The sequence below is a fragment of the Piliocolobus tephrosceles genome, chromosome 12 (genome assembly GCF_002776525.5).
Source record: "Piliocolobus tephrosceles isolate RC106 chromosome 12, ASM277652v3, whole genome shotgun sequence".
NCBI classification, from domain to species: domain Eukaryota; kingdom Metazoa; phylum Chordata; class Mammalia; order Primates; family Cercopithecidae; genus Piliocolobus; species Piliocolobus tephrosceles.
The window spans coordinates 24566794-24589305 of NC_045445.1; the positions used below are offsets into that span (position 1 = coordinate 24566794).

Here is a 22512-nt window from a genome sequence, read left to right on the forward strand (position 1 = left end):
CACAAAAATGAACCCACTGTGGTCTAAGAATGCTGGGGATGGGACTGAATCTCCAAGGCAGGAGGCAAGGTGCAGTAGTGGTGTCATTCTGGAATTAGGTTTCCCAAATTCCTTGTTAGGAAATTGAGCTGCAGGGGCTCTTTCCATATATTTCTTGCCATCCAAAGGGAGGCCAAGTTCCTCAGAGCTGAGAAGCCCATGTGAACTGTCACATAGCAAAGCAATGCTTGAATAAACTACACTTTGAATCAATGGTGAGGAGTGGGCCCTGAGTTAGGAAGGAAAGGCAATAGAGGTTTACTTCTGAAATCACATCTACCTTTATCTACAAAATAAGGGTAAAACCTCCTGGTCTTCTTATGAGAAAATAAGTAGAAGGTTATATACGAGATATTGTAGACAGCAGCCTGTACAAGCCGGGAAGCTCACACACGTGAAAAAAATGGCTGTGGCTAGACTTGTGGGGACAGAACCCAGCTTCGGCACCGTCCTGGTCTTAGGATCAGTCTAGGGCAGAATCCAATTGCAGTTTGTACATCCTCTTTCTAGGTTCAGAGGTTAAAATATACAGTATTTTATCATTATTAACCCTGTCTCTTCCAGTTGGCAGTTATTAATGGTGGATCATATCTGATGTGATATATTTAAGATTACAGACTGCAGTGAATTTTCTCCACTTCGATTTAGGACCAACTACATAATCCTTGGTAAGAAAAGGAAGTGGCCCTGACAAGTGCAACTCGAGAAATGCAATGCTGGAGAATCCAAAGGTGTCTGACTTGAACGAAATGATTCCACTGGGGGACAACGCAACATATACTCCAGGTAAATAGATTAAAAAATGCCTTTATTTTTAAAATGTGGCTCAACTACATGCAATGTACTGAGCCAGTTTTGGAATCCACCCTGTACCAGAGTAAAACTGGACCAAAGGAAGTGAAGTCAGGGCTCCTGGCTGTCACTCCTCCAGCAACTCAATCTACAGAGCTTTTCTTCAGCTGTTTTTTGTGACGTGTGGTGATTCGTTTTGGATTCCTCTGTATGACAGACAGGTCCGACCTTGAGGAAGACCGGTAGCCCACATCCTCTGCTTTTATGGGGTTAATGATATGGCCTGGCTTGGTGACGACCTTGGGAGTAGTCAGCTTTTGGAAAGCCCTCTGGGTGTTCCATGTGGATCCAATGGGGGTCTGGATGGTCCTTTCAAATTGCCAATGGTGGGTAAATGGATATGGAAGCACTCGTACCTGGAAAGGAAGGAGAATGATTTGGTATGAGGCAGGCCTGGGGTGCAGTTATACACTGTACTGGCAACTCTCATCAGGTACTGTTTTGGTACAGGCCACGGTTTCACATGATGACTGCAAGTGAAGAGACTAAGAGGTTAAGGCATCTCATCGCTCCCATCTGCTCTTAGGAGTCAAATCTGCTTGATGACATTTGGGAGTAGGGGGGCCTAAGCTGGCTCTGGATCCCCTGTTTATTCAACAATTCAGGGTCTAAAAAACCAACCTGACACTACTTCTGTCTTTGTTTTTGTTTTTGTTTTTTTTTTTGAGACAGAGTCTCACTCTGTTGCCCAGGCTGGAGTGCAGCGGGGTAATCTCTGCTCACTGCAACCTCTGCCTACCAGGTAGCTGGGATTACAAGTGACACTGTCCCTATCCAGCTACAGGAGCTCCAGGGCTGTTGTCCCAGAGTGAGCTTTCCTATATAACACTGTCACTGCAAGAATCCAGACCACTGTGTATCCCTGTGGATTTTATAACTTTTCTACCCTCTTTATGCTCTCAGTCTCCTCCTTCCCTCTCTTAGGATTGATGTTTCAAGGAATCTGAATCCTGAACTCTACCAGGCCATTACACTTAGTTTCATCTTTTTTTTTGTTTTTGTTTGGGTTTTTTTTTTTTTTTTTTGAGATGGAGTCTCGCTGTCGCCCAGGCTGGAGTGCAGTGGTGTGATCTCAGCTCACTGCAAGCTCTGCCTCCCGGGTTCACGCCATTCTCCTGCCTCAGCCTCCCGAGTAGCTGGGACTATAGGCGCCTGCCACTGTGCCTGGCTAATTTTTTTGAATTTTTTTTTTTTAGTAGAGACAAGGTTTCACCGTGTTAGCCAGGATGGTCTCGATCTCCTGACCTCATGATCCGCCGGCCTTGGCCTCCCAAAGTGCTGGGATTACAGGCGTGAGCCACCGCGCCCAGCCCACTTGGCTTCATCTTCTTTTGGCACCACAGAATGTAGAGCTGGAAGGCCGTAGATATTGGCAATGGTCATCTCTGGCCTGAAAATTTGGCTTAGAGGGAGGAAATGATGGACCTAAGTAAATGAGGAGCAGCATTGGAGAACAGAACCCAAAGCTCCTGTTTCCTTGCCTGGTATTTCTCCACCACATTTCTACCTTCAGACATTTAAATAATCTTTCAACACTTCCCCAATGGCCAAAGGAGGAAAACACGTAAGCAGAAAATGGGGATGTAAAAATCAGTAGTCTTTGGCAGGGCACGGTGGCTCACACCTGTAATCCCAGCACTTTGGGAGACCGAGGCAGGCAGATCACTTGAGGTCAGGAGTTCAAGACCAGCCTGGCCAACATGCTGAAACCCCGTCTCTACTAATACAAAAATAAGCTGGGCATAGTGGCGCATGCCTGTAATCCCAGCTACTCAGGAGGTTGAGACAGGAGAATAGCTTGAACCTGGGAGGTGGAGGTTGCAGTGAGCTGGGATCATGCCACTGCATTCCAGCCTGGGTGACAGAGTGAGACTCCATCTGAAAACAAAACAAAAACAAACAAAAAAAGCAAATCAGTAGTCTCTGGAAACATTCAGTGGAATACTCAAGAGAAGCTAAGCACTATCTGGTGGTCCTGGTAGTAGCGAAGGAAACAGATTCTCTTTAAGTTAAGGGAATGTCTTGTTTGGGTTGACGGCTACATCTGTGCTTGTCAACCAGGGCAACAGAAAAAGAGAACACCTGGACAAAGAGAACACCTGGACAAAGTATTCAGTCTCAGAAGTCCCCCCAGGCACCTTGAAGCACTTTATTCTACTGCATGTTGGAACCTGCAGTAACTTATTAAAAAGATGAAAATCAGGGGAGATTCCTAGAAAACTATTTGTCAGTTTGCCATGACTGCATTAAAAAAACAAACAGACCCCTGGAAGGGAACAGTCGTCTTTATTGAGCTCCATACTCTACCCATCACCTGGAATCCTGGCCCACCGAAGCACCCTTTCCCCCCTTCCCTTATCGTGTAACTGCCTATTTTCTAGTTATATAGCCTTAATTGGGACTGCAGTAGTTAGGTTTCAGTTTCTGCAGTGATTGGTTCACAAAATAAGATAAAAAAGAATGTTACTGAAATGTATATCTTCTTACCTCTGTTCTGTAGCCATTAGTTCTTTATTCCTTCAGAGGGAAAAATGTAACTCATTTCAATATACTGGCTGGGGACAGATCTCAGAATTGAAGGGAACATAAAGGTCATCTAGTCCAATCTCATTCTTGAGTCCCCTTTACACATACTCATACTCCCAGAGCAGCCTTGAATTCTGTATCTCCTCTAACTTCTACTTTATGTGACTTCATACAGTAACCTTCGATATACTTGAACACCGTAATCACGCTCAAATTTTCTCTTGTAAACATCCCCAGCTCGTTATCATGTGACACAACTTACAATCTTCTCATTCTCCTGAACAAGTACCGGTTTGTCTTCATTTTTCTTAAGCTACAGCTCAAACCTTATAGCCTCTGTTTGAGCATTACCTTGACTCTAAACTTTTTTCCTGGCCAGTAATTAAAACAGCAGAGTCTATCTGAGATGATAAATCTAACAGCCATTCAGTGAAAACAAGATTTGATTCTGTGGTCAAGATCACACGTCCCTCTTGACTACAGATCACTAGAATACTCCTCTCAAGCAAGAGAGTCAGGCAGCTAAAGAACTCTCTAAGTTCTCACCTGATGAGCTGCTGTGTGGATGTTGCGCTTCTCATTGATAATCACATTTGTCAAATTCTTATCTTTTCTTGGAGGACCCTCAGGGGCTTTAATGAGAAACCTGGAAAGCAAAACAACAGGACATCTGACTAGGAGCATTAAGGACTTAGTCAAAAGGGTAGGGAGGACACCGAAGGGCGATGGGGGAGAACCTAGTGCCCTTTTGACAGACTTTCTTCCGCATTCTTACCGGCGTCTTTTCTTGGCACTGGGCTTTAGGCCCACACCACCCCACTCGCCCCAGCCAGGTAGCGTCAGGTCCACATCCTTTGGCTTACTAGCCTCCACGGCTTCCCTCTTCTCTTTCAAGAAATCTCTGATGACATCATCCCCAGCAAAAGCTTCCTTTATCATCTGCCTTTGGTTTCTCTCCTCTTCATCTTCCTGGGGAGAAACAAGCGAGAGCTACAGCTTGGCTTATGAGCTGTGGTTCATGGTGAGAACGGTTGAATTTTGGGTCGTGACATTTTAGCGCCCCCTAGAGGGAAGTGCTGAACAATGATGGTCTTGAGATACAAACTAATGCGCAGCCAATCATGCTCCAATTTTCTTCCCTCTAGGGTAGGTATCTCTAGCTCATTATCATATGACACAATTTTAAACTTTTGAGTAAGGAAGCTGCAGGGTGGAGGAAGGAATGGCCCGTGTTAGCAGCAGGAGCTCTAAGTGGCCAGACTGTAGGCTTCATCCAGCTTATATCCCTTAAAAGACAGGTGCCAGGATGCTTCACTTTAAGTTTCAGATTAACTGGGGAGTCTTAGACCATTTGAGATCCCACTAAATAAAACTTTGGCCAACAGTTCAATGACTCACCTTCGAGTTGTCCTGCCTGGGATCTGGTCAGAACTCTGTTACTCCCTCTTTCCTCTGAGAGCAGTTTTAGAGTCACCCCAGAGGAGTTTTGGTGGATCAGGGTTTCGGAAATAGGGGTCTTGACAGCACCCACATATCTGTATCTATTAAAACATCACTGGGACTAGCCTGGCCCTATACTATTCTGGACTTCTCAATTACTGAAATGTGCCCGCAGCGAAACAAAGCTTCATTACTCCTTGTGCAAGGACACTTTCTGAACAATGGCCCACCACCCTGGCTCTGCTCACCAGCTCCTCTATTGTGGGAACTGCCAAAGACTTCACAGAGGGAGACTGTGTGGTTAGGAGGTTCTGTAGGTCGATCATTTGCTCCTTCTTTTTCTTCTCCTTAGGGGCATCAGGGCGATTATTTGGGGTCCTCTCTGACTGCTGCCCTTCTAACACAGGTCTGGGAAGCTCCTTATTTTGAAAACATTCTTTTCCCAGCTCTTCTAGTTCTTCCAGCGTCTGTACTCTCTCTGGCCTCTGTAGCAACAGGGGCTCCTCTTCTTCTGGGGCAGGTTCCTCTCTCTGGACCTGGGGAATAGTCCCCTTTGAACTTGCTTTTTGCTTCCTGGACTGATCATTTTCCTTCAGTTTCTGAGCTAGTACCCTCAATTCAGACAGCACCTCCTGGCTGCTGGAATCTGGGGGAAAAAGAATGAAAGCTGTCAGAAAAAGGAGGTATGTACGTTGTCTGGTCGGTAAGCATTTGTTGAGCACCCACCACGTGCTAGGTACCACATAAGACATTCTAACGAGGACAAACGGGGAAAAGAAGATTCTGTACATTGAATCTCCTAGACAGTACACTAATCATAGCAGGCAACGGAGTTTGGTAATTAAAAGTAGCATGTGGCCAGGCGCAGTGGCTCATGCCTGTAATCCCAGCACTTTGGGAGGCCGAGGCGGGCAGATCATGAGGTCAGGAGATCAAGACCTGGCTAACACGGTGAAACCCTGTCTCTACTAAAAATATAAAAAATTATCCGGGCATGGTGGCATGTGCCTGTAGTCTAGCTACTTGGGAGGCTGAGGCAGGAGAATCACTGGAATCAGGGAGGCGGAGCTTGCAGTGAGCTGAGATCGCGCCACTGCACTCCAGCCTGGGTGACAGAGCGAGAGACTGTCTCAAAAAAAAAAAAAAAAAAAAAAAAGTAGCATGTGCGATGTTGGATATGGTGGCTCACGCCTGTAATGCCAGCACTTTGGGAGGCCAAGTCGGGAGGATCGCTTGAGCCCAGGAGTTCGAGACCGGCCTAAGCAACATAGTGAGAACTCATTTCTACCACCTCCACTCCCCCAACAACAACAAAAATTTCCAGGCATGGCAGCGTGCATCTGTAGTTCCAGCTACTCGGGAGGCTAAGCTGGGAGGATCACTGGAGCCGGAAGGTCAAGGCTGCAGGGAGCTGTGACTGTGCCGCTGCATACTAGCCTGGGCAAACAGGGCAAGACCTGTCTCAAAAAAAAAAAAAAAGTAGCATGTTGGAAAGCAGACGTCCTGGGTCCTATTCCCAGCTTTGCCAATGATCCACTGTATGACTGGGACTGTGGCTTAAGTTCCTCGTGCAGTAAACCCCACTTGGGAAGATTGCCCCAAGTTCCAAATTTTAAAAAAGGAAGCCACTTTCACAGGTGGCTTCTGAATGTAACTTCATTGTAATTTATGCTTTACTGCTTGTAAAAACCTTATGCAGGATTTTCATCTTTTTTTTTTTTTTTTTTTTTTTTGAGACAGAGTCTCGCTCTGTCGCCCAGGCTGGAGTGCAGTGGTGCAATCTCGGCTCACTGCAAGCTCCGCCTCCCGCATTCACGCCATTCTCCTGCCTCAGCCTCCTGAGTAGCTGGGACTACAGGCGCCCACCACCATGCCCAGCTAATTTTTTTGTATTTTTAGTAGAGGCAGGGTTTCACCGTGTTAGCCAGGATGGTCTCGATCTCCTGATCTCGTGATCCACCCATCTCGACCTCCCAAAGTGCTGGGATTACAGGTGTGAGCTACTGCGCCAGCCCAGGATTTTCATCTTGACTCAAGAATTTCTACTCCATATCTTAAAGCAGTATTTCATAATCTGCTGTTGCTGAGTCAAGGGATGAAGTAGCTGCTTTATCCAGTGGATGTAGCTCACACTTCCACTGGCAACATCTGAGCAAATAACACTAGTCTTAAGAGTCTGGAGGGGCTGGCTGGGCACAGTGGCTCACACCTGTAATCCCAGCACTTTGGGAGGCTGAGGTGGGTGAATTACTTGAAGCCAGGAGTCTGAGACCAGCCTGACCAACATGGTGAAACCCTGTCTCTACTAAAAATACAAAAATTAGCTGGTCATGGTGGTGCATGCCTGTAATCCCAGCTACTTGTGGGCTGAGGCAGGAGGATTGCTTGAACCTGGGAGGTGGAGCTTGCAGTGAGCCAAGGTTGCACCACTGCACTTCAGCCTGGATGACAGAGACCTGTCTCAAAAAAAAAAAAAAAAAAAAAAAAGAGACTGGAGGGAAACCTGGCAGTGACATGCTTCTAAACTGGCTTTTTCATCGACTCAAGTTGCCACCATTCCCAAGGTGATCCTGCTCTCTAGCTTTGGCATGAAGCCATTGTAGCTCCTCAGATCTGGCCTTTGGACACATGTATGTTTATTTCTCAAGAATCAGGTTTCCTTGTTCATTTTCATTGGGGTCCGTGACTTTCCAGTATTTTAGGACACTCTTGGAAGGTTTGAGAAAATTCGATTTATTTACTGTCTAAGGAAATGCAAATCTATCTTTCATCCTTTCATATCACAGTCAGCCGCTCTGCACATTTAGCTAGATGGTCAGTTGTTGAGGGGGCTTAAGAGAAAGCCACTAGGGTCCTGTGGTCATATATGGACACCCCAACAATCTCAGCCCGCTGTGCTGCTTTCCAAAATTCTCTCAGAAGTGACTGCTTGCAATTATTAATCCCAGAAATATCCAGCCAAAACTATTAAGTAAAGGTCACCACAATACATTCTAAATTATAGGTCTTTTAAAATAAATTTTTGTATGTGGAAACCTGAAAAAAACAAAGAAAAAAAAAAGGAGTCTGGGTGCGGTGGCTCACACTTATAATCCTAACACCTTGGGAGGCTGAGGTGAGAGGATAGCTTGAGGCCAGGAATTCAAGACCAGCCTGGGCAACAGAGCAAGATCTCAGTCTCTACAAAAACTTAGCTCAGCATGGTGGCACATACATGTAGTCCTAGCTAGTTGGGAGGCTGAGCCAAGAGGATCGCTTGAGCCTGGGAGGTCTTAGGTTGCAGTAAGGTATGATTGCACCACTGTACTCCAGCCTGGATGACAGAGCAAAACCCTCTTAAACAAAAAAAAAAAAAGGAGAAAAAAATAATTTTTTTTTGCCATGTAAAACCAGATTTTTGCCGTCATCTAAATGCATTCCTATGTGGAACCAAACCAGACCTGGTAATTTGTCCAGATAGCCAAGTGATGTCTCAATATAGGTCGTTTTCCTAGGCAGGCTTTTTAGTGTCCTGGTTTATTGCCAGAATGGGAACTCTGACCAATCTCACAGGTGCTAACACTGTTAATAAGATCCCTTCAAGATAACAGGTAGAAAATATAAAGTACAAATAGATCCTGAGCATGGAGTCACAATTCTAATTTTCCATGTAGCCCCGTGGAGTCATTCATTCTGTGAAGTCTCACCCCATGTAGACGCACATAAACTAGCATTAAGAAGTGCTAAAAATGCCACTCCTACTTAACCAACAAAACAAAAACATCTGGCAATTAGAAGATGTTTCCTAATGTCTCAAAATCGACCTATCTGTGTCTATAGGTGTGAATGGACTTTCAGATTTGCCATTCTACCATATGTACTTCTCCCTGGTGTGTAGGTACCAGGAACACTAACTCACACCCTAACTTCAAGGATGGTTTAGTTATTATGGCTTTCTGAAGGCCGTAAGCCCCCCAAAACAGAAAATGTGCCTGAACCACGTTGCATGGCCATGCAGACGACTGCTTATTAAATGCCTTCAAAGAAAAGTAGTTATGAATGTAATTTCTCTACAGGGATCCAGTGCATGCACTCTTGCAAGTCCCTAGAGCCTAATCACTATGCAGTTGTGTGTGTGGGTGGACACATTTTTTTTCTCCCATAGTCTGTCCACAGCACTAGGAATTTCTCCCTTCCATTTGATCACAGCTCACCTTTTGTTTCTTGACTGCGTGCTGGCTCAGCATCCTGGCTGAGCTCAGATCTTTTTCTAAGGGATCGCCTTTCCTCAAATTCTCTCAACAAAATTTCTTCTTCTGCCACTGGTCTCTCTTCTCCCTCACTTTCAGAAACTTCGTGGGCCTCAGGCTCTGGCAGTTGCTCAGGGTCCTCCTGGGTTGCAGCCTCTTTGGTGTCACTGGTACAGCTCCTGAGCATCCAGGGATTCGGCCCGTCTGCATTCATCTGCACTTCATTCACTACATCAGGGACAAGGAGTTCTTCCACTTCTTCTGTGCCTCCCTCCTCTTCCTCACTCTCAGAGGCTACCTGGAGTTTCTGTGTTAGTTCTTTGTTCTTGGCCAACTGTTCCTGCATAGCTTGGCGAGCCTGGAGGAAAGAGTCACAGCATGAGAGCCCTGTCATTAGTGACTGCAATAATACCTTTCCTGGTCCAGTTCATAAAGCTGCCTCCTCTCGATTTGACTTGGTATTTCTTACTGGTACCTACTGTTTAAACTGCATATACAATGCTGGGTTAATAGCTGTGGTATAAAATGGAAGACAAATTCTTTGTCCTCAAGGAATCAACAGGTGAAATAAGATTTTAAAAAGCTCCTCTCCCGCTTTGGACTTGCCTTCAATGCTGTTTCCCTTTCATCTCTCCTTTTCCACCTTGTTTCTGGTCATTTTCCTTTCTGCCTTAGAGATTTTTCTGATGCCTTTTTAGATTCCTGGTTTTCCATCCATCCTCATGGCTCTTCCCCAACTCTGCTTCTGCTAGCATCCTCCAATTCCAGATCTTCTCTCACCCCAAGGGTCTCTTACCTCCAGGTCATATTTGGCCATAATTGCCTTTGACTTGGCCCATTTCCCACTGTTCTGGTGCTTAAGGCTCATTCTTTCCTAGAAAGAAAGAACAGAGTGAGATTTCGACCTTTAACGGCTTCCAAGGAAAGCTGGTTCAAAGGGGTGGGGGTGGGGCAAGAGGTAGTCTCACCATCATTCTGGCCTTTTCAATTTTTTCCAGTTCTTCTAGTGCCGCAGCTGGATTAACCTTCTGCAGCTGCTCAAACTCTTTTAGGGCCTTCTTGGCCTTCCCTTTCTTCACGACTTTGTGATACCTGTAGGGTAAGAGGGGTAGGAGGGAAGAAGAGTTTAGCAATTTAGCTGAAGCACGGATGTCATAGGCACAAGTGCCCATACTATCCAATGGGTTCCCTGGGCAGGGGGCTGGAACGGGCATCATAGAGCTAGTTGGCTATAGGGACTCAGTTTGGGACCTGAGAGGACTGGCAGGATTCTTGGTACCCACAGTCCTCAGGGTAGACCTCTGTGGCTCAAAGAGTCTCCTTTGCCTCTATAACTCAAGGGAGGAGTAGAACAAGTTTCATTTTTTTTTTTTTTTGAGACGGACTCTCGCTCTTTCGCCCAGGCTGGAGTGCAGTGGCCGGATCTTAGCTCACTGCAAGCTCCGCCTCCCAGGTTTACGCCATTCTCCTGCCTCAGCCTCCCGTGTAGCTGGGACTACAGGCGCCCGCCACCTCGCCCAGCTAGTTTTTTGTATTTTTTAGTAGAGACGGGGTTTCACCATGTTAGCCAGGATGGTCTCGATCTCCTGACCTCGTGATCCGCCCGTCTCGGCCTCCCAAAGTGCCGGGATTACAGGCTTGAGCCACCGCGCCCGGCCTCATTTTTTTTTTTTAAGACAGTGTCTCACTCTGTCACCCAGGCTGGAGTGCAGTGATGTGATCTTGGCTCACTGCAACCTCCACCTCCTGGGTTCAAGCAATCCTCCCGCCTCAGCCTCCCAAGTAGCTGGGACTACAGGTGCACATTACCACGCCCGGCTAATTTTTGTATTTTTAGTAGAGATGGGGTTTTGCTATGTTGGCCAGGCTGGTCTTGAATTCCTTACCTCAAGTGATCCACCCGCCTCAGCCTCCCAAAGTGCTGGGATTACAGGCATGAGCCACCGTGCCCAGCCAGTTTTACCAGTTGCCCAGGTTGGTCTTGAACTCCTGAGCTCAAGTGATCCATCCACCTCGGCCTCCCAAAGTGCTAGGATTACAAGCATGAGCCACCACATGTGGCCAACAAGTTTCAAAGAGGCAAAAAGGCAGGAAGGAAGCCCTATTGGCCTTAACAGCTCTGGAATTCAGAGCTCATTCTGCAGAACCACTCTGTGATGCCTTGGAAGGTAGAGAAAGTAACTGAATAGTCCTCTTTTTGGCAAAACTGTATGAGGTTGGTTTGTGGGGAACAAAAGGCTAGTCACTCCTGTTTAGGACCTCATCTACATGACTCTAGTTGCCGCATCAAAGGTTCCCTCCAAAGAATTTATGATGAGCCACATGACTTTATTCTGTGGAACCAAAGGCCAGTTCACAGTGGCTTCCTTACTTTTTACTTTTGATTTTCTTCTCTCTTCGAGCCTTGGCCTCATAGTAGGACTGCAGAGCCCGAGCCCTCTGAAGCTCTGCTCGGCGCATCTTTGCCTACAACAAATGACATTTACAGTGACATCTGGGCCAGAAGACAAATGCTAGGAGAAGCGTGGCATGCCTGGGTGTGAAGGGCCTATGACACACTTACCTCTTCCAGGCTCATAGCTTGGAGAGAGGCCTTTTCCACGGGGGTCAGTAAAGGGTCTGCCACTGGCTGCTTGTTCTTATGGAGGAGGTTGAAAATTTCCTGCTCCAGGGGAGTTCTTGCCTTAAAGAAGCAACAAAACATTCTGAGTCTTAAGCCATGCTCTTACAGCTTGCTTTCTTTATATTCCTATGATTATCTAACTTATGACACTATAATTGGAATCATAAGTGGATAGGATTGGCTGTTACAGCAAGAGAAGGGGGTTCCAGTCTTGTCAGCAGTGTAAATAAAGCCTTATTTGATTCTTATATGACAACTTCAGCAGGGAGATGCTGAGGCTTCTCTCTAATACTGCTGAGAAGGATCACTGTGTTCAGGTTACCAGTATGTTTTTTTTTTGAGATGGGTCTTGCTGTGTTGCCCAGGCTGGAGTGCAGTGGCGCGATCTCGGCTCATTGTAAGCTCTGCCTCCCGGGTTCACGCCATTCTCCTGCCCCAGCCTCCCAAGTAGCTGGGACTACAGGCGCCTGCCACCATGCCTGGCTAATTTTTTGTATTTCTGGTAGAGACGGGGTTTCACCATGTTAGCCAGGGTGGTCTCGATCTCCTGACCTCGTGATCCGCCCACCTTGGCCTTCCAAAGTGCTGGGATTACAGGCATGAGCCACTGCGCCCAGCCCAGGTTACTAATATATGTTAAACAGATTTCCATTCTCTTAAGAATCTAGGCACATTGCCCTTGAGTCCCTGTATTGTTATGTATTATTTGAAGCACATAACTATTACTTTATAGTTAGGAATCTCAAATTCATATCATTAAGCTTTTTTTTAAAATTTTTCTAGGGGGAAGGGGGGTTTGTTGTTTTTTTTTTTTTTTTTTTTTTTTTTTTTTGAGACAGAGTCTTCCTCTGTCACCCAGGCTGGGGTCCACTGGCACTCCAATCTCAGCTCACTGCAACCTCCACCTCTAGTGCGCAAGTGATCCTTCTGCCTCAGCCTCCTGAGCAGCTGGGACCACAAGTGCAAGCCACCATATCTGCTAATTTTTTTTATTTTTTGTAGAGACAGGGTCCTGCCATGTTGCCCAGGTTGGTCTTAAACTCCTGGCCTCAAGCAATCCTCCTGCCTTGGCCTCCCAAAGTGCTAGGATTACAGGCGTGAGCCCAGCATGCCCTGTGAGGTTAGATCTTAAGATAAGCATTATTTGCCACTGATAATATACCTAGGAAATAGATCTGCAAATGTCTCAGAGGGGAAGCCCAACTTTTTTTGACCATAGCCCACTGCTATAAACCATGCATATAAGTGTTCTTGGTATCATTAATTACTGATGAAAGAAAATGAGAAAAAACACGACTTTTTTTGGCACAGTCTTCAAATGTAGTTTGTGGTGGGGTGTGTGTCTTAATTTCTTGAGCACAAAAGGATATTGCCTTTAAAAAAATATAGGATGGGCATGGTGGCTCAGGCCTGTAATCCCAGCACTTCGGGAGGCTGAGGCAGGAGGACTGCTTGAGCCCACAAGTTTGAGACCAGCCTGGGCAACATGGTGAAACCCCATCTCTATTTATTATGTTAAAAAAAAAGAAAAAGAAAAAGACCTTCATGTAATTAGCCTGTTTCCTGATGGTTCAAATTGAACTCTCCTCATTTTCTAACTTTGGCTCCAATTCCTCAGTTTCCAGTTAATTTTGCATGCTAGGCAGAGTATGTATGAAACGAATGAACTGTAAACCAGTTATTCCACACGCTCTCATGAGGATGGCTAAATAATCAGGCCGATCATGCCACGGTCCACATTCTGGCAAGGCACAAAGACAGCCCTAGGCAACAGAGCTAGTTTCAAACCTCACACACATATTATGTGTGGTTTCCTTCAATAGCCATATACATCATGGTCAGTATTAAACTTACAAATATTTGGATAAATGCATAAATGCACATCATCACATGTTACACGATGCTATTGATTTAACCATAAAACTGTTCTACTGAATAGTAAAGGTACGTGTTCTTCCATTTTTAGTATTTGCAGTAGTGATCAATCACAGGCTACAAAGTGATTTATATTACAATGCTGTAATGTCCCTTCAATTCAATTCAGTTTACAAACATTTGCTGATTGTAGCTATATTCCAGGCACTTGTGTGGGGTGCTAGGAATACACAATTGATTAAGATAGTTCCTGTCCTCATGGAGCTCACAGCCTTTCAGAGCAGAGGCATACACAACACAAACAGCATAACGTAATGGGTTAAATACATACTGCTACGTTTTTCTATAGGGGTAATCACAGAGGAAATCACCATTAAATATTATTAGGAGGTAGGTTAGGCTTGGGGAAGGAAGTGACCTTTTGAATTAGGCTTTGAGGCCTAAGTACAGTTCTGTCAGGAGGAAAAAAATAATCCAAACAGATGAGCATAAGCAAAAACACAGACATAGGGAAAGGAGTGGTATGTAATAGAATGTGTTGTCCAACATAGCTAAAATGCTAGGTAATTTTATTTTATTCTGTAAGTGAACAGCCTTTGAAGGATTTTAAGGAGAGCAACAATCAATTTCGTGTTTCAGCATGAAAATCCTGCTGATTGTGTAGAGGATATATGTAAAGTTCCAAAGGAAAGGTTCGATGAGGGCCTCAATTAGGGCAGTGAAAATGAAAATGAAGAGAAAATAGGAGCCTAAGGACTATTGCAGAGACAGAATTTGCAGGCCTAGGCCCCTGTATAAGCTGGTGGAGAGGGAGACAGTGAAGGGGTCAAGTAGGAATCAAATGACTGAGGTTTCCAACCTAAGTGACTGGGGTAGGAAGTTACGTTGTTAACTGAGTTGCAGAATGAAGGGGTATAGGTTTTGGAAGTCTGGGGAAAGGAAATGCGAAGCTTACTTTGGACTGGACTAAGTTTAAGGTGCACATGGGAGACCCAGGTGATTCCTGCTAGTCACATGGAATATAAGACTGGAGCTCCAAAGACGGGGTTGAGAGTGATAGTCAAAAGTTATGGAATTTTTTGTTTGTTTGTTTGTTTTTGTTTGAGACGGAGTCTCGCTTTGTTGCCCAGGCTGGAGTGCAGTGGTGCGATCTTGGCTCACTGCAAACTACGCCTCCCGGGTTCACGCCATTCTCCTGCCTCAGCCTCCCGAGTAGCTGGGACTACAGGCACCCGCCACCACGCCCGGCTAATTTTTTGTATTTTTAGTAGAGCCAGGGTTTCACCGTGTTAACCAGGATGGTCTCGATCCCCTGACCTCGTGATCCACCCGCCTTGGCCTCCCAAAGTGGTGGGATTACAGGCATGAGCCACTGCGCCCAGCCTAGTTATAGAATTTTCACGCCTGTAATCCCAGCACTCTGGGAGACTGAGGCGGGCAGATCAAGAGGTCAGGAAATCGAGACCATCCTGGCTAACACGGTGAAACCCCATCTCTACTAAAAAATACAAAAAATTAGCTGGGTGTGGTAGCAAGACTCCATCTCACAAAAAAAAAAAAAAAAAAAAAGTATGGAATTTACAGAGCAAGCATAAAAAGGACTAAGGAAAGCCAGAGAGAGAAGATACCCAGAGTATATCACAGAAGCTAGAGGGGAGAGATTTTTAGAATGAAATGTGCTAATGGTGTCAAATACGCTAAAGACTAAGAGGGCTTGGGATCTGGCAATTCGGAGGCCCCTCACTAATGCCTTTTGAGAGAAGTTACAGTAGGGCAGTAGGGGAAGAAGGTGAGAGAGAGGACGCAGCAGTGGAGACAGACCAGCTCTTCCCCAAACACATTCCTCATCAGATAACAAGATTTGCTTCCCCTGTTAAAAGCTTAAAATTCAATTTATTGAAATTTTAATAAAATCAGTTTGTATACCCTAAGTTAAATTAAATCCAACAGGTATCTTCACCATTGTTTCACAGCCTTTATTTTTATTTTTTGAGACAGAGTCTCACTCTGTTGCCCAGGCTGGAGTGCAGTGGCACAATCTTGGCTCACTGCAACCTCCACCTCCTGGGTTCAAGTGATTCTGGTGCCTCAGCCTCCGGAGTAGCTGGGATTACAGGTATAAGCCACCATGTCCAGCTAATTTTTTGTATAATTTTTAGTAGAGACGGGGTTTTGCCATGTTGGCCAGGCTGGTCTCGAGCTCCTAACCCAGGTGATTCACCCACCTCAGTCTTCCAAAGTGCTGGGATTACAGGCGTGAGCCACTACGTCCGTCCGGCCTGTTTCATAGCCTTTAAAATGCTAAAGCATGTTGTGACTCTCCAATCTCCAGTAGGGGCATGCAGCATTTTCTAGCAATGCCTCCTCTCCTCTTGTGAGGGCGTACTGAGAGACTAAGGTTTCAAGGAGAATGCCTTGGTAAATACTGGTGTACACAGAGAATAGTGAGGAGAGGGGTGAAAGAAGTTACCTTACAGCATTTCTAGCACTTTGCAGTTTACAAATGCCTTCCCATGCACTATCCCACTTAATTATTTGCAGCTAAACAAAATTTTAGGAAGCTGAACCAAAACTATAGTACAGACTTTCAATTTTCTTTTTTTTTTTTTTTTTGCAGGCTGGAGTGCAGTGGTGTGATCTCGGCTCATTGCAACTTCCGCCTCCTGGATTCAAGAAATTCCCCTGCCTCAGCCTCCTCAGCAGCTGAGACTACAGGCATGTGCTACCATGCCCGGCTCATTTATGTATTTTTAGTAAAGACGAGGTTTCACTATGTTGGCCAGGCTGGTCTTGAACTCCTGACCTCAGGTGATCCACATGCTTCAGCCTCCCAAAGTGCTTGGATTACAGGCATGAGCCACCGTGCCCGGCCTGAGACTTGATATTCAATCTCTAGAAACCCTAATACAGCATATACTAGTTGTTGGTACTTTGCACTCTAAGTTGTAAGGAGAGACCTAGGAGTTGCTAGCCACAAAGCACCCTCTGAACTAAGCACTTCCTTATTTCTCTGTGCCCTACTAGCATAATTTCTCAAAAGTCAGTCTTAGAATGAATGAATGGCATGGCATATTCAATGTATAACATCTGAGCCTCACTCTATCTTGAAGAGGTTATGCTATTCTTAGTGTAACCTCCTCCACTACCATCTAGTTTTTATTATTTATTTATTTATGTATATATTTTGAGATGGAGTCTTGTTCTGTTGCCCAGGCTGGAGTGCAGTGGCATGATCTCGGCTCACTGCAACCTCCGCCTCCCAGGTTCAAGTGATCCTCCTGCCTCAGCCCCCCTAGTAGCTGGGATTACAGGCACGCACCACCATGCCCCACTAATTTTAGTATTTTTAGTAGAGATGGGGTTTCGCCATGTTGGCCGGGATGGTCTCAAACGCCTGACCTCAGGTGATCCACCTGCCTCGGCCTCCCAAAGTGCTGGGATTACAGGCGTGAGCCACCACGCCCGGCCCCATCTCATTTTTAATAACAAACTTGGCATTTTCCTGCTATCTCCAAGATTACACTGTCATTTGGAAAAAGCAAGGTGGAGGACAGTGTGTAGTAGCATGCTACCATTCTTTTTATTTAAAAAAGGTAAATGTGAATATAGAAATAAAACTCTAAGACAACAACAGCAAACTTATGCAAGTGGTGAGTATGGGGGTAAAAATGATCAGATGGGGCACAGGGTGGAGTCAAACTTTTCACTACATATCTTCTATGCTTTTTTATTTTTGAATCCTACAAATTGTATTACCTCTGATTTTTTTTTTCTAAAGTCTCCCTTCATCCTGCAGCCACACTTTAAACCTGATCTCTTTTTCATGTAGAAAAGGAAGCCTCCTAGAAAGAGAATGGTAGTGACTTCAGCAAAAACATCAGAAACAGCTTATCCCCATAATAAGCAACTACTCGCTCAATTTCTAGCTATTGTGGCAAGCAATATTTACTTTGATTAGCTTTAATTAGCTCAACTTCCCAACGCCTAAGAAACTACCATTCTTGGGTTTTTGGAAAGTAAAGAGGAGAAGCACAAAGAGGGCATCTCTTTAAGACTAATCAGCCCATTATAGACTATAGACTCCATACCAATGGTGTATTGGAAAAGTAGGCTAGCTGTTCTAAAGCAGCTATTCAGACTAAAAACCGAGACTTTAGGGACCAACATAGGATTTCCAACTTCTAATTTTGCCAAGAGCATAACTACCATTTCATCCCCAATCCCATCATTTACTACCACCATCATTTCATAGAAGAAAAGACATTTCAACACCACTAAAATAGAAAGAATAACCTCATAATAAAAAAGAACTGGCAACATTACACCCACCAAACAAACATACTTACAATTATCCTTTTGTTTCAGACAAAAACTTTCTTAGGGGTCAGTGTTTGGGAAACCCAGCTCTAAAACATCAACCCCTGCCCTGCAGCTCAGAGTCATAATAAGTTACCTGCTGAAGTTCTAGTCATTGCCAGCAACACATATTTTAATGTGGTATTCATTCCTGTAAAAGCAAACTTTGGCTTCTGTTGTTCACATATCGTCACTAAGGCATCATTAATACTACCGAGTTCCTGATTTCCCTAGGATCAGAATGTGGCTTTAAATGCTTTTAAAAAACTGGAGTAAAAGAAAACATTATTATGTTCCCGCTATAAGGGCAATCACATGGTTTAACACAAAAACATGGAAATAGCCAAGTACTGTATACTACAAGCAGATGAAAAGTGACAGAGACCGGGCGCGTTGGCTCATCATTCCTGTAATCAAAAAACTTTTGGGAGACTGAGGTGGGCGGATCATTTGAGGTCAGGAGTTTGAGATCAGCCTGGCCAACATGGCAAAACCCTGTATCTACTAAAAATCCCCCCAAAAATTTATCTGGGTGTGTTGGTGCACGCCAGTAATCCTAGCTACTTGGGAGGTTGAGGCAGGAGAATCGCTTGAACCCAGGAGGTGGAGGTTGCAGTGAGCTGAGATCGTGCCACCGCACTCCAGCCTGGGTGACGGAGCGAGACCCTGTCTCAAGAAAAAAAAAAAGGTGATCACAGAGCTATTGTGACTGACATGTCAGTCACATGACTGACAATGACGATGGGCAATCCCTTCTTTCTGAGCACTAAGCTAAAATGACATGCTGGGGTTTAGCTTAACATGTCCAATCAAATCAATTGCAGGCTCTGAAATCTCCAACTTATAAAATCTCACCTTTCAATGAAGTTCAGTTTCATTTTGTTGTACTCACCTTCCAGCCACTGAGGACATGTTCAATGGGAGCAATGGCTGGCTCCTCCTTCTCCAGGGGAAAAACCAGCTGCTCTGCCTGCCGGTTCTTAAGGACGACAGGGTCCCATTTGGAGAGGACTTGTGCGGTTTTATTGAATGCTACTTCTCTGTGGATCTGAAGCAGACAAGGTATGTAAAAGGAAAGAGCCACAAGATTAAAGCATCAAACCCAAAGGACTAACAAGAAATTAGGAAGCAACGTTTCTTAGCCCACGAAAGAATCAGGATGCTAGAGGTTACCGCTTGCTTCTCAGGACTGCAATTTCTCCTAGATTATTATTATTTAGACGGAGTTTCACTTGTGTCGCCCAGGCTGGAGAGCAATGGTACGATCTCGGCTCACTGCAACCTCCACCTCCTGGTTCAAGCGATTCCCCTGCCTCAGCCTCCCAAGTAGCTGGGATTACAGGCGTGTGCCACCACACCAGGCTAATTTTGTATTTTTAGTAGAGATGGGGTTTCACCATGCTGGCCAGGCTGATCTCGAACTCTTGACCTCAGGTGATCCGCCTGCCTCGGCCTCCCAAAGTGCTGGGATTACAGACATGAGCCATTGCGCCTGGCACTCCTAGATTATTTTTAATCTTATCCATAGTGGGGAAATCACAGCTCCCCTTTCTCCCATTTTTCAGGTGTTTCCCTTCTTTCTATTACCCTATTTTCCCTTGTCAATACAATTTCTTTCCCTTAATAGACCACCTTCTCTGTAGCTTACCCGTTCAATCTCTTCTTTGTTCAGAGGTAACTCCACTGTCTTCTTTGATTTGACTCTATTCAGTTGCTTTTTCACAGTGGCCAAAGAAGATGAAGTTTTAACAGGCTCAAGCAGATCTGCAAGGACCAGCTTTTCTCCTGATCCTGTAGAAAGGTCAAACTTTCTAGTCAGAACAAGAAGTGAGGCAAGATCTCAATATAATGTAGGCAGAAGCCTCAGTAGAAAATGCCAGTAGGTGGCAAATGTGCAGAGAAGCAGGAATAATTCTCTTACTTCAATTGCCTATTTCTAGCCATGCCAACACTATCACTCTACATTCATCCCCAAAGGTGTTAGGGGGTAGAAGATAGGGGAAAATATTTATTCAAAACTTGTTTGCTTTTCTCCTAGTGCTTCTACTCTTGCCCTACTGCAATTTATTCTTCACATAACAGCCAAAAATAAAAACAGCCAAAGTGGTATTTCTTTTGTTTGTTTTGTTTTGAGACAGGGTTTCACTCTGTCACTTAGGCTGGAGAGCAGTGATGCCATCTCTGCCTCCCAGGCTCAGGCAATCCTCCCACTTCAGCCTCCCAAGTAGCTGGCACTACAGGCGTGTGCCACCACGGGTGGCTAATTTTTTGCATCTTTTTTTGTAGAGATAGGGTTGTGACATGTTACCCAGGCCAGCCTCAAACTGCTGGGCTGAAGCAGTCTGCCTACCTCGGCCTCCCAAAGTGCTGGGGATTACAGGTGTAAACCACTGCATCCAGCCCAAAATGATCTTTTGAAAATATAAAGCACAGCATGTCGTGACGCTGCTGAAAATCCTCCAGTGACTCCCCCATTATACTTTGAATCTCATCTACCTAAAGGACACAGTCCTATGAGATCTAATCCCCATCTGCCTCTCTAACCTCATGTCACCCCCCACCCTCCACCATGCTCTTGTCAAAGGGTCCTCTTTCCCATTCTTCAACATGCTGTACATGTTTCTACCTTAGAGCCTTTGTGCTAGCTGTTCCCTGGCCTGAAATGCTTTCCCCAATCTTTGCATGGTTCACTTGACTTGTCATTCAGATCTCAGCTTCAATTTTGCCTCTTCAGGGGCCTTTCATGACCAACCAATCTAAAGTAGCCACTTAGTTGCTTTACTGCATCATCCTCTCTTATTGTCTCCCTTTATTAGAATGTAAGCCCCAGGAGCTCACATCTTATTCGCTACTGTAGCCTTGGTATCTACAACACTTCCTGATACTGCTACCTAGTAGAAACACAATAAATATCCGCTGAATGAGTATGCTTGGAATACACTGTTATTTGCCCTAGGAGGCTACACCAGTGATTACTACAAATGCAAAACCCATTCTAGCTGCCTAAGTTGTGAACAGGGTGAAAAAGATTTGGCATCTAGACTCAGTATTAGGATAAAATCCCACGGCTGCCACTTATTAGAGCATGTATTCTGAACAGGGGCAATTTTTACCACCCCCACCCCCCACCCCAGGGTGAAAATTGGTTCTTTCTTGGGGAGTATGAAAATAATCTTAAGATATTACAATGTTTTGTGTCCCTCCAAGGCTCAACTCTGTCCAACAAACTCTTATTCCTTAGGACTTGATTTCCTGGGGAAGGGACATAGTGGGAGGGATACAATGAGGAAAAAATGTCTTAAAAGGCTCCTCTCAGGGGAGCACTAAAAAAGCAAAGGTTGAAAAACACTGTACTAGGCAAAGGCCCTTGAATAAGTAACCTGACTTCTCTGAGCTCTGGCTGAAGAGAATATTTGCCTGTCTCCTAACTCAAAGCATTGTTAAGAGAACTGAAATTAAAATGAAATTGTACAAATATGAATTATGACTAAGTTACTAAGAGGCAGCTAGTAAGAGGCAGCTGTCTTCGTTCATGTCCCTCTATCCTAGAAGTATCTCATCAAACTCTGTAGGATACCTTGACCACAGCCTTCTAGGCTTTCTTTGAGAGATGGAAGAAACTGAAGGGCATCTGACTACACTTCTTCACCCACTCTCCCAGGTATTTATGGTATGAGTCATTAACCACATCAAAAACAGTTCCTGGGGGGTGAGGTGAACACTATGCCCTTGGAACCCCGCAAGTTTCATGCATGGGTATCTTCCTTTGTTCAACTTACCTTCAGAACTGACATTGAACTCTGACACCTTCAGACTAGCCTCAGACCTCTCAGCCAATTTCCGCCTGAAATTAGGCAAAACGATATAAGAGGAATGGATAAATTTTATGGGGGCTTAGGGGTGGGAGAGACAAACACTTCTCTCTTCATACAGGGCTTTGGTTTCTTGTATTTCTTCTAGGGTCAGGTTTTGTCATGATGCAGCAAGGAGATCTGTTCCTAACTTGGACTTGGTTGTCTAACCCTCATCTCTTCTCTTTATTACAAGGTAAGCATAGTGGAAAACATATTGGACTTAGATTCAAACACACCTGAACCAATAACATATTAGCCAGCTGACCTTGGGGGTAAGTCAATTTACTTCTCTAATGGGGTTAAGTAATGCCTACTCAATGCTTTAAAAGATTTTCATTGTGGAATAAGACTGCAAATGCTTACAGTAATAGCACTAAGACTAATAATAGCTAACAATTATATAATGCTTACTATATGCTAGGCACTGGTATTAAGGTCTTTACATGAAGCACTCAATAAATATTAGCTGCAGAGAAATCTGACGGAATCAACTATATAACCTGCCCTAACTGACGGGAACGTTACCTATTCTTTCCATCAAGGGAACTGATTGCTTCCAGAAGCTTTTGATGCTCTCTCTCTCCATCATTGTCCCCCTAAGACACAGAAAAGGAAAAACCATCAGGATGAGGGGGAGGGAAAAGACAACATGGAAATTGAGTCTCACGTAAAGTCTCTCTTTCTTTCTTTCTTTCTTTCTCTCTCTCTCTCTCTCTCT

General features: G+C 44.8%; 1 protein-coding gene across 1 annotated transcript in view; it reads right to left on the minus strand.

Annotated features, from left to right (window-relative positions):
• Positions 1-830: 830 nt before the first annotated feature.
• The window catches only part of UTP14A (UTP14A small subunit processome component), a 24709-nt gene continuing 3027 nt past the window's right edge, over positions 831-22512 (minus strand). Inside the window, exons 3-15 of the mRNA XM_023198829.1 lie at positions 22320-22390; positions 21720-21784; positions 19589-19731; positions 18833-18988; positions 11650-11769; positions 11458-11552; positions 10055-10178; positions 9883-9960; positions 9051-9444; positions 5106-5503; positions 4193-4386; positions 3964-4063; positions 831-1247 (exon numbers count right to left, since the gene is read on the minus strand). Coding sequence (XP_023054597.1) covers positions 975-1247; positions 3964-4063; positions 4193-4386; positions 5106-5503; positions 9051-9444; positions 9883-9960; positions 10055-10178; positions 11458-11552; positions 11650-11769; positions 18833-18988; positions 19589-19731; positions 21720-21784; positions 22320-22390 — 2211 coding nt within the window. The 3' untranslated portion in view covers positions 831-974. The remainder of the gene's footprint in view (positions 1248-3963; positions 4064-4192; positions 4387-5105; positions 5504-9050; positions 9445-9882; positions 9961-10054; positions 10179-11457; positions 11553-11649; positions 11770-18832; positions 18989-19588; positions 19732-21719; positions 21785-22319; positions 22391-22512) is intronic.